Source organism: Barbus barbus (assembly GCF_936440315.1).
Source record: "Barbus barbus genome assembly, chromosome: 20".
NCBI classification, from domain to species: Eukaryota; Metazoa; Chordata; class Actinopteri; order Cypriniformes; family Cyprinidae; genus Barbus; species Barbus barbus.
Window position 1 is genome coordinate 11,198,506 of NC_136748.1, and position 13,056 is coordinate 11,211,561.

The 13,056-nt window shown below is 37.6% G+C and overlaps 1 protein-coding gene across 1 annotated transcript in view; it reads right to left on the minus strand.

The window, feature by feature from the left end:
• LOC306886477 (metastasis-associated protein MTA1-like) overlaps positions 1-9,062 on the minus strand; it is a 51,643-nt gene extending 42,581 nt beyond the window's left edge. Inside the window, exon 1 of the mRNA XM_079443595.1 lies at positions 8,725-9,062. Within this exon, the coding sequence (XP_079299721.1) occupies positions 8,725-8,752 (28 nt within the window). The 5' untranslated portion in view covers positions 8,753-9,062. The remainder of the gene's footprint in view (positions 1-8,724) is intronic.
• Between the last annotated feature and the right edge of the window lie 3,994 nt (positions 9,063-13,056).

A 13,056-nucleotide genomic window follows, 5' to 3' on the forward strand; every position in this document is an offset into this window, starting at 1 on the left:
CCAAACAGATCATCTATTATAACAGCTAGAAAATGTCGTTTTTGGGGTTTGTCTAAAAAAGAGCTGATTTGGAGTGTATCGCTTTAAATGCAAATGAACTGCATATTCCAGCCCCGTCTCCAGAACAGGGCGTCACATATATGTCTCCCTGCATTGCATATCTAACTTACAGCAATAAATAGCCAGTAGAAGCAACACAACAGAGCGAGAGAACCGGTGTTTAGCCGTCCATATGGGAAGCCAAATGCACTGAAAGTGGGACGAAACAGCGCAAAGTTACAGAGCTGGACCGAACCGTGCGACCGCGCTACCAAACGGATCTTGTGCTACAAACAGCGCAAACTAATCTCACAAGCGCAGTGCTGATCAGTTAAAAATACTTAATGTACACACACAAATACGGTTAAAAGCTAAGCACTATAACGACATGACATTCACAAAGGAGTCTGGAGTGATGCACGTATTTAGGTGGATTTTGAGGCGCTTTACCTTGAAAAATTTTCCTCAAAAACCTTAATTTCTTCTTGACTGAAGAAAGACATGAACACCTTGGGTGACATGAGGGTGAGAAAATAATCAAGATATTTTTTTTATTCTGGAAGCAAACTAAACCTTTAAATAATTTCAGCACTAAAGTTGCATGAAAGCAACAACTAGGCCTATATTGATCATGTTGTCCAGCATCATTTGAGATTTGTTCTAAGAAGCATCTAGTGAGCTACACTGGAAGCTAGGAAAGGCTGTACACTTCAGACCATCTTTTGTCATTTTGGCCTGTTTTCTTGAGCATCCCACCCTAAACGAGGTGTTAAGATATTATGTAAAGTAAAAAAATAGCCCAACATGTAGGCTTTTTTTTTTTTAGTGGACTAGTGGACTTTTTTGAAAATACACTTTTTGGAACACATTTTGAGAAATGTTCAAATGCTCCCTGGCTGAGCACTGGCACCTGAACCAGTCCCAGCAACTTTTCAGTATAAAAGGGATATCAGAATTTTTATTAAGGCGTTTAACTAGTCTCCAGACTATAAGAGCTATGGATTTCTGCAGTGATGTTGTGTTTATATGTCTCTGTGGTTGCTTAGGCCAGACAGTTCTAAAGGAAAGAGAACAAGGCTTTGTGCATTAAATTGCAGGGTCTGTAATTGTCCCACCTACATATACTGTACACAAAGATCCCGACACAACGTCCACAATGTGACAAGTATTCAGTAGCAACCCATTTTCTGTCCACACTATAAGCAAAAAGCTGCATGAAGCAAATGAATACAAAAATACACAGCATATTTGATGATTAAAGCCAACATCAAACTTTCATTTAAAAGGGATATTCAGAAATAAAGTAGTCTACTTGATTTTGATACTTTGTTATTCATTATCATTGATTGGATTGTAAAACCTGATCTTTAGGGCTGCAACAACGAATCGATTAAATCGATAAAAATCGATTACTAAAAGAGTTGGCAACGAATTTCATAATCGATTCGTTGTGTCGCGCGACGCGGAGACGTTTGATTATTAAAAAAAAAAAACTTTAGTTGAGCGCGGAGCGGAGTGAACACACTCGGTCTCTCTCGTGCACGGATGCTAGCAGAGTTCGGCGCCTCATAGACAGGGCGGAGCTAAAATAAAAAACGAGCGGAGGTAGAGGAAAGATACATGGGAGGCAGAGAAATCCGTGCGACCCAAGTCATCCAAGGTGTGGGAGCATTTCACACTAAATAAACAGAAAAAGTGTGTTAACTGCAATGCAAAGTGTCTGAACAAAGTAAGTGTGTGTGTGTGTGTGTGCATCTGCGAGTGTGTGCGCCTGCAGTGTAGTGTAGAGAACAAGTTCTGACATTCAAACAAATCCTGTTAAATTTTCTGATTTGTATTGTTCTTTATTTTTTATAAATTATTTATTGTTCTGCAGGTGCGTGTCTACGTCGTTAGGTGCCCCCCCTACCAGATGTCTTGCGATAGGCTTGTTTTTAGTAAATTTCTAACTGCATCTGGCGTATCTTGGCATGTGTAGTCAGCTACCTAGGGCCGCTTACTTCTCTTCTTTATTAATTTTAGGCATTTTAGGGTGATCTAAATGACAAATGTCGAGAGCGCATAATGTTACGCGATCATGTAATGCGCGAGCACGCATCTATCCACTCGCAAGCGGATTTCCTTCACTCGCACAAAACTGGACGTGTGCTTTTAAATCTACATTGTTCTTTTATGAATTGGCTCGGGTCTCACTCAGATATTGTGTGTATGCTCAAACGTTATCCTCGCATCACTGAAGACCAGAAAAGCTTTTTTTTTCTAATTCAAGTGAAGAGTAGGCTTTTCTCACTAAATGGAAGCAAGCTGAATATAGTTAGCCTTCTCTAGTTATTAATTTTATTAATACTTATTTTAGTTAAGTGCTTAAATTGTAAATATGCATTTATAAAATTATTTTATGTAGTGCATTTGTATTTTGTTGTTTTTGTATATAGTTATAGAAGCATATCAACCAGGTTCCAGAAATAATCACTAAGGCTGCTTCTGAAATAAGTGGGGGTGCTCTCTTAATGCACATTTTCACATATTTTGTCCCTTCTATTGCTATCAATATGCTGATACTTCAAGAGCGAATCCTGCATAAATATGCAGATGTCATTCCGAAAACTTTGTAACGTGTGTGTGTGTGTGGGCAAAAAACAAAGTTCTACATTTTAAATGGATTGCCTAGAAAGCTTGCAAAGAGCGCTCATAACCAATAAAGCTGTCACTCTTTGTTCATCGCGATCTCACAAAGTTCTGTGAGGACCAATGAATCTCACACTGTGCAATTAATAGCCTATATAATATAGGCCTATTAACATCATGTATCCAACCCCTCCCCCCGGCCACCCTCTTTTGAGGCAGTGCCCCAGACTGGCCCCCCCATTTAAAATGCTCTAGACACGCACCCTGTTGTTCTGGCAGCTCAGGTGGCACTTTATTAAAAAAAAAAAAAAGTCTATATATTTGGCAGATATAAAGCATACATGTGTATGTTTTTTGTGTTAGTCCATTTTATTTTTATTTTATTTTATTATTATTATAACAGCTCTGGGATGTTCAAGGAGCAATGTGTTTGTGCACTTTCTAAATATTTTAGTTCTGTTTTTGAATAAAGGGTTGGAAATGAATGCCTTGTTTTTGGTTTTTTTATCCGATTCATCGATTAATCGAAAATATAATCGACAGATTAATCGATTATTAAAATAATCGTTAGTTGCAGCCCTACTGATCTTCCATTCCACAATGAAGCCATGAATAAGCATCAAATACAACCGGCATCAACTGTTGAGGAGGTTTTTCTTTCACTGCAACATGCTGAAGGTCAAGTTCACATGTGAGAGCACTTCAAGAATCCCAATGGTTCAATATGGAGTCTCTTATTTACTAAATTGATAATTTTGGCCAATACTGGTATCATCTTTATTATATTAGCAGGGATTAAAACACTGCATTAACTTTTGGCAGGATTTTAAACTGTACAACTGTAGAATAAAACAATGCCAAAATATCTAATTGGTTAACAATAACCAATATCTCAAAAAAACCGACAATAGCCAAGAAGGAAAGTTATTTCTAAAGCACAGCAATATTTTATTTCTTTGAAACAACATGACCAGGATTGTGCAGTAGAAAATAAATGGGATCGATTTTGACTGGAATGATTTGGACCAATTAGATTTCACCATTGGTGGAACATCCCAGTGCAATGTGACAAAAATAGAAACCTAAAATGTATCATTGGTCATCACAGTCATTAGGACAGAAATTACGTGGTATTAAGCTTCATAAGGTCATAAGACACAGGTGCAAACGCTGTCAGGGCAAAAAGGCATAATGAGCAATGAATGAAAACTCCAGAATTAGTTTGCTAAGAACGCAGCAACTGCTTGCAGGCATTTTTAGCGCTAATGGATCAAGGATCAAATCAATTTTGAAAAATCAATACGATTTAAACACTTTATCATAAAATAAAGCTACCGCAAAAGTAATGGTAGAAACTGGTTAGTTAGCTAATCCTCCGAGCATTTTCTCAGAAACAACACCATTCCACTCATCTCATTAAAAAGTCTCTGCCAGCTGAGGAACTATTGAATAAATGATAATGTTGCTGTTTTAACTGTCAATCACACAACTGTACTAGAGAGAGAACTGCTCCTGGGACGTGCTTCAGGACTCTGCAGCGCTCAGAGCAGCCTGAACTGATGCTTTGCTCGGCAAACACAACTTACACTTACTTTAATGTCATCATTACCTGCATTTAAATATTACAGAACAGCAATCCCTTTTGTCCTGTTTTGTCTACACTCGTAACACCGACGGGGAAGAATATGGGAACTTTTTTCTGTATCTTGCACTGTGGCAAAATTCGGTGGAATTGATTATCAATACACATTCTCAAATTAACAATTAGCATCAGTTAGGAGTACAAATTTTTGGATGATGAGCACATATCATTTTACTAAAATCTTTCAAGCTTTATGGGTCAATTACATATATATGGCCACAATAAAGAAATGGTCAAATGTACCATATCTTAAAATTTTACTGTTTCATATATTTGATATATTACACAATTTTCAAGAAAAGTTTATATAATTTAAAAAAAAAATACTTTCACCTTGAATACATGTGAACAAACATTTTAATAAATAATTAAGAATTAAGAAAAAAGTATTTTTTACAAATATCGATTAGAATTCATTAATAATTTAAAAAATTGATTACAGTTTTGGGTAGTCAAATCACATCATATTTTACAATCAGTAGGAAATTCAGACTTGATTCCCTATTTGGCCCTCTACTTTACAAACACCAGTAAGACTAAGAAAATACAATTACCTTAGGTTTAGGGTTTTTTCCTGCATGTTGGTTGCACCATGATTTTGATTTGTCAGCCAATATCAGTTAAATGTATCAAATATTAATAAGCAGCAATGCAATTGTTACAATATTTTTTCTAGGAAATAACAATAATAAAACATTATACCAAACAACTTAAGTTTTGTTTTCAATTCAATTTCATTCTTTTAATGAGGCTTTTATCCTCATTATGATATCAGAACAGTTGAATCCTGACAAACTGCACTCCAAAAATATCAAGTAACTTTAAATTCAGAAAATAAAAAAAAACATGCTCATCATAGAAGATGTGTATTCAAGTAACTGCATTATGAATTGCATTTTTCAAATATTTTGAAAAGATTCGTGGAAAACCTAACAATGAGCATCACATCGTTGACCCTTTTTGAAAGTTACGCAGGCACAGCTTGCTAGCCAGTGTTTTACAGAATATTCTATATTCAAAACTTTAAAGCAACCACATTTTCCCAAAGGTAGATGCTGGGGAACAAATGCATTTTGAAACTACGCCTCGTAATAGGCTACGACTACTGTAACAGACAGAAAAATCTGAAATACACTCGCTTTGTGGCATCATACATCAAGTACTCCCATGACCAACCGCAGGCGAACACCCGCATGGATCGGACACATATTAGAGACAGCGAACACCTGGCAAAACTTCCCAAATACCGTATATCTCTGCTAACTGCATCCTGCCCATTGGCTCACATTTCTCATTCATGTCGCCACACTCAAATAACCTGGCCCATACCAAGCTCAGCGCCACCAATCGCAATGTGATTCAGCCCATTTCCATCATTTCTGTGGCTGTTCATGGTGGTCTGTTTTGAATTTTTTTTCCCTCTGATTTTCTTGGCACATTTATTCTACGCTGTAGTCTAGGAGAAGCCTCCCTTCTGGGAGAAGAAAAGAGAGCCAGAGAAAAGCCGTTAGCTCAATGAGAGAGAATTCAGGCCGACTACCTTCTCCATCAAGTGTGAGGGAGGACAAAGGAGGAAAAGAACGCTAAGGCTTTGTTTCTCCCTCACAGGGCATTGTTTTAACCATTATGGCTCTGCTTCCAAATTCAATACCCCAAAATCCACTCAAAGGAAAACGATGATTGTATTGGAGGTATCAGGAGAATTCTGAACGCTTCAACGCAGGAAGATGTCTGGGCTGCTTTATCGAGATCCAAATGATAGTTATGGCGCATTTCAGCAATCAGCTATTAGTACGGCTGCGCTAAGTGTAGGGTGCACAGCAGAGGTCTGAACATGGAGGTGTAAAATAGTGCACAACTGGCATCGTTCCAATCCGAGGTTGGTCAATGTGCTTCTTTTGGTCTATGCTGAAGCAACGAGAGAAAAAGTGAAATGGAGAGAGAGCGCAAGAGATGTCGATATGTATCAGGTGATGCAGTAGCCAGAGGTACGGAGGCCCTTGGAGACTCTCTGCTGGATGGAGTGCCTGGGGCCATTTTCAGCCTCAGCAGCCAAAGATGTTGCAAACTTAGGGAGGAGCGTGTAAAAGAGTAATAGATATTTACGCAATGATCTTAAAGTCCTGAACGAACACATTCACAAACCTGTGATTCATCTCTGTACAGGATATCCAGCGAGAACAGTGGCCTGTTTAGAATATAGTGCACTGCATACCGAGTAGTACAGACCCAATACTGTTTTTTTTTTTTGTATGCATTATTTAACAATAACTATTTCAAACCGTGGTATGATACACTGTTGTCACATGACCATGTTTAATCATGTCTAAATTAAAACCTGAGAAAGATAAGAACATTCTAAAGGGATAGTTCACCCGAAAATAAAAATTGTCATAATTTACTCACCCTGATATCATTCTAAATGAGGTTAGTTCTTGTGTCACAAGCAAGTATATTTTGTGTATCAAAAAGATGATGTGCTCTGTGTATGTGCGTTAAACAATGTTTTTATAAGCATAAAACCATAAATTAAATCTGTTCATCATTTAAACTAATTGTGTCTCTTCTGAAGACTTGGATTCAACCGTTTGATTCAAATTAACTACTTTTACAATGTCTTTATGAACTTACTGAATAGGGCTGGGCGATATATTGCATGCGAGATATCGCCCAGCCCTATTATTGAAGCATCAAAATGTTGGTTGCATGGACTTTTAATAGATGGACAAAATTTATGAGAGAATCATCTTCCACAAAATTCTTATACGTTTGGAGCAACATGAGTATGAGCAGATAATGACAGAATTTTCATTTTTAGGTAAACTTTTCCTTTAAAAGATGGTAAAAATGCTGATAGATAACACTCAAGTTCATTTATAACACTGCAAATCAAAAGTTAAGTCAAGTGCATTTCCTTGCAGGATGGATATTACTGGTATATTGCACTTTCACAAATATAGTAAACAACCCCAATATTCCGTAAATACAAAACATTTGAAAACTGTACACTTCATACATGAGAAAAATGTTTAAACAGAAACATCTATGGAGAAAATAATAATTTAAGGATGCCTGGGCTGCCAAGCAGATTTGTGAACCTGAATTACTGTAAATTCACTCGTATTGCTCCTGATCAACCAGCTTTTCTTCAGGTTAGACCAAGTTCATCAGCTCTACTGCCTCAAGAGTAAACTTTCAAAGCCAAATACTCTCATTATACCAATAATTACACATTGGACACTGTAAGCACACATTCATTCTCACTAAATCAGCATAGCCGGGATCCTAATGGATAATTGATATCAACAGGGAATCAGTTCCTGAGCCAAATGCAATCACTGGATGGGATAGATAACCCAAAAATGAAACTTTTGGCATCATTTACTCACCCTTGTGATGTTTCAAACCTGCATGACTTTTTTTCTTCTGCAGGACACAAAAGGAGGCAGAACGACTGCCTCAGTCGCCATTCACTTTTACTGTATGGAAAAAGCAATGAAAGTGAATGGTGACTGAGCCTGTCATTCAGCCTAACATCTCCTTTTGTGTTCTGTGGAAGAAAGAAAAAGTCATACAGGTTCGAAACATCATGAGGGTGAGTAAATGGCACAATTTTTATTTTTGGTTGAACGGTTCCTTTAAATAGCCTAGGTACCTTAGCTTCAGCCATAATAGACAGTTCAGGTAATTACAGATAATTGTGAACCCCTTTTAAATGTGACCCATATTTATAATAACAAGTTAACAACAGTACATTATTGTCATCTTCCTTCTTTATGAAAATAGACCAATTTGAGAATATACCATCTCAGTTAAGTTCATTATTTGCCAAAACGCATTCTATATCCTAGATGTTTTTATCCTTTCATACACTAAAGCTTCTCCATAAGCACTGGACGCAATCTACTGGCTTGACATCTATGTGCCAAAACTTTCTCCCTCCATCTATTACATCCAATATCTATAAAAAGTCAATAGCAAGACAAAGATTTGATACTGTACAGTCCTCTCCCATCCAGACAGAGTGTTTTCGACCCGTCCCAGTCTTAAGTGAGGCGTGCTGCCCAAACTTTAACTTTAAAAGCCCAAACGCGGCTTTTCTGTGTAAATTTGAGAGTTACCCGCTTGTTACTAACACTCAATGACATTCGCAAGCGCTACATCATGCTAACGGCAATAAATGTTGCGCCAGTTAGTAGTTAAAACATACTCGGGGTCCCTTAACCAGAGTGTTAATCTTCATCTCGCTGTTCGCGCTCACCATCATCATCCTCTCACTGTAGTCCTACAGTACTTTAAAAAATAAAAGAGGAAGGACAAACCTAAAACTGCTAAGCCTTGTTGCGAAAAAGCATGAACGAGAGCGACGCACAAAAAAGGGTACGACATTTTTTTTACCAAGCGTGATCTCTTACCTCCGACCCGGTACATGTTGGCTGCCATGACTGCCCCGGTCCTGCCTGGCGTCTCCAGGTAGGGCTTTCTCTCTCCGCCGCCGCCGCTGAGTGCTGTTCGCTGGAAAATGGTGGATTGATCAATACGAAGCGGACCAGTGAAGGGATCTTAAAGAGACAGTGCACATATTTTTCTGCAGCCGCGTTCCACGGGACGATGTGAGCGATCGCGTTCAGAATCACCCGCGTGTTTAGGAACACCTTCCCAACAAAGCGGGATCCGGAGACTCGGGCCACGGGGCTGGAGAGAGCGCCAGAGGGAGGGGAAGGGGTATGGGCAGCATCACTCGCGTTTCCCCGCCTACTTCAGACGACCGAACCATTGCTGTACTACTTTGGACCCACTAGAGGAAACAAATAAACAACTGTTGCTCTCGGACTGAGTTTGAAACAAAGATATAAACTAGAATAACAGAACAAGGAAAGACATCTCTCTCTGTGGAGAGACATTCGTCTAAATAACTAGACGAAAATGTGAAAAGGTGCTACCACAATGTTGGAGTTATGAGTCCAAAGAGCCCTCCCTGAGTCTATATAATATTCTGGTGCTGAGATTTGGGTTTTGTTTAGTTTTTTTGTGTTTGTGCCATGCTTTGCTTTGTTTTTTTCAAAGTAGTTTTTCCTGAGTGTATGATTCATGAACCAGAATTTATGATCCTGGACCACAAAACAGGTTTACATCATCTGAAAGCTGAATAAGCTTTCCATCTGGTTTGTAAGGATAGGACAATATTTGGGCGAGATACAACTATTTGGAAATCTGAGGGTGCAAAAAAAATCTAACTATTGAGAAAATCGCCTTTAAATTTGTCCAAATTAAGTCATTAGCAATGCATATTACTAATCAAAAATTAAGTTTTTATATATTCACGATAGGAAATTGACTAAATATCTTCATGGAACATGATCTTTACTTAATATCCTAATGATTTTTGGCATAAAAGGAAAATTGCTAATTTTGACTCATTCAATGTATTTTTGGTTAATGCTACAAATATAATATACTCGTGCGACTATCCTTTTGTGGTCCTTTGTGTAAATTCACTCGTAACTGTTCTACTCAAAGATCAGCTTTTCCTCAGGTTAAACCAAGTTCACGTTGTGTTGTTTCGCATTGCTTTGTTTTTTTCAACCAGCCAAACATAGTCTTTCCTCAAAAAATTATATTAAATTTAGGAATCCAGTCAAATCCCTTTTTTTGTCGAGCACCAGTTAGAGACATATATTGCCTGAATTGCATTCCTTATAAAGGCGAAAAAATATATGAAAAAAAATTGTATTGTCTGTATTCATAGTGTATACAATTTTTAAAAAAGTAACTGGATGATCAATACTTACGTCAAGAAGTGCATTTTTTATGGATTCTTTAGTATCCCATGAGGCCAGAAATGTAGTATGGATTTCATTCATACTATAGCACATCATTTTTATCGGTCGCAAAGTAATACAGTACCTGTTCAGACAGTATGATTTTGGATGCAGCTATAGGAATTGTGGCATAAATGATGGATTCAATGATGAGAAAATCAGTTACCAGTTGGTTTTGAATGCTATTCTCCAGTATAGGTCCCCTAACTATTTTAACTATAGCGAGACTTCTTTGGTCAGTCAGCTTCATCAGACAAGTCTAGCTTGTCAACAGCATGGCTGTGGTTAACACCAAGCTAGCAATACCCAGAATAAACTAGCTTGTATGAGAGTGGAAATTTGTGCTGGTCTTCTCATCGGTCTTATTCCACCTGAATAACTCACTTTACAAAAATTATTTATTGTCTAACACCATCATTATTAGCTAAGCTTTTCACATTAAGCTTAACTGTGAGTTATATTTTATTAATCCCAGGTTGAGGCCACTTTAACCCTGGATAACATTTCATTAACATTTGTAGCAACAATGTGTACAATGTGATACCTATAGGATTACATTAGCCAAGGCTTAAAAGTGACGCTGGGTTAATTTGTTAATAAGTGTGAAAAGCCTAATGGAAAGGTCATCTTGTGAAGATGTTTTTAATGACTGCCTAAAGATTACACAAAAGCAGTCTTTCAGCCTGAAGTGTCTTCTGGTACATAATAAAGAAATGTGGTAGTTTCTAAGTCTGTTTAAGTTCTGAGCAAGTAGTCTAAACACAGGTTGACAGTCACTAAACCAGATTTTTATAAACTGAAGTCAAAATCCTGTTTTATTTATTTGTTCTCTAGCCTTGGAATAAGCTCAAAGTCTCGAAAGCCAGTTTATAATTATACTTTCCTTGCATACACAACTACAAAGATTTAGACTTTTCCAAGTTTGGTCTGAGGGAAACGTGAAACACTGCTTTTCAGAAGTCCTTGTGGGTGGCACATGTTCATGAATTTGTACGCATTGAATGAGTCAACATGTGAAAAACGTGAGCAATATACACTTAAACCAGCAAGAGACACTAAAATTATGAGACCTCTATAGCACTGCTGATGCAGAGAAAAGTATTGTATGAACAATAAACTGGGCATCAATCTCAAGCAAAATAGGAAAATTATTTATATTTGGCCTCCATTCATTTTTATTATTCATCATTATTTTTGTAAAATTTTAAATCTTTTTTTTCAGTGTCTGTGTGTGTGTGTGTGTGTGTGTGTGTGTGTGTATATATATTTAAAAAAATAAAAAACGGCAAAGGATTGATATTACATGCTAATTTATTAATGCTGTTATGCTTAACATATTGTAAAATAATTATTTCATCTTATAATTCAGATAATTATCTAAATATCAAATAAGATTCCTATTCCTATCTTTCAATTAATTTAACCAAATTTTAATATATTCAGTCAGAAATATATAGAGGATTGTCATTTAAGATATTTAGGATTGGTTTCCAAAGTATCACTGAAATTCATTTTAATTTATTATTTATAAATTTTTTTAAATCTATAACACTGAAAATTACGTCATTGACGTGAATGTTTTTCGTAATACTACAAAAGGAATCTGTAATTTCCTTAAATTTAAAATGTCATTTGTCCATGTCTGATGTATCAAATTAAATACATTTTGCTGACTAAATTTAACCAACAATCCAATCAGATCTCAAAATATTCCGTTCAATTCTCTGTTCAAAAAATATGAACTCACACTGGTACATATGTGATGTTCAAAAATAGGTCATGAATAAACAGGACTGTCTTTAGGGGGACAACCGTGATATATTGAATAACCCACTCATCAGGCCCAAAGGAGAGAGACCCCTGAATATAAGCAAATCAATATACACATGATCGTGAATCGATTAGCAAAACATATGTGACTATAAACCCTCCTGACTATTTAGACGAGGCCTGACACGTGACAAGATGTTAATAATGTCATTTTGGAGGAGAAGATTTTGGGGGAGGTGAGTGGGATCTCGTGAGCGCTGGTTTTGGCACGGCATGGTAAGGCACCTCATCATGTTTGGTGGTTGTTGTTAGTGAAGGCAGAGTGGAATGCTGTGGTGAGCAGCTGATTTACACCATATGAAAACCTTACAAACTGAGCTCTGCCTCGAGCTGTAATCTGCAATCACATGACCGGCCTCAGCCAATGACAGGCTTCCACTTACCCTCTGTGGAGACTCACAACAAAGCAAGTCCGTACTGCTGATTTGTGTGTGCCTACGTATTTATTCATAAATATGTGTGTTTTGGGGGTCCTGACTTCAAACTGAAGCAATCAAATGAATCTCAATTTGCTGAAGCAGTTCTCATGTGAGGATGTGAAGTTGTAGCCTAATGTTAACTTGCTGCAGTCTGTCTATACCCAGGACTAGAAGCCTCTAACAAACAGTAGAAGGTTTTGGGATTCTTGTACTCTTCCTCGCTCTCGGCGGAGCCCCAGCTGGCCTTCTCCCAGGGCCCTTGCTCTAGCACAGCAGGCAACTGCTAGAGAAACAGAAGAAATCAATTAAGGCGTGTGGCCCGATCAAGCTCCGTCTTTTCTTGTGTTCTTTATATTACAGACTTAAATACAGCCAAACACGGTTCACAAATAATCTAACCATTGTCCTCACTCCACGGACCACTCCGTGAACCCAGGTCCATCTGCGCAGAGGGAGGGTTGCTGATTGGTTTCATGCGATTTGCTGTATATAGACACGCACTCAAGTACACAGATGAAATCTCTGCATGGATCAGGTGTAATAGGACTTTCCATCAGAAATGCTGGTGAAAGAACGAGAAAGAGACCCAGAAACAGAAGTGCTTGTGTAATGGACACCAAGATTTATTGATACAGTATATCAAAACAGACAAACACTTGTGCAGATCAAATGAGAA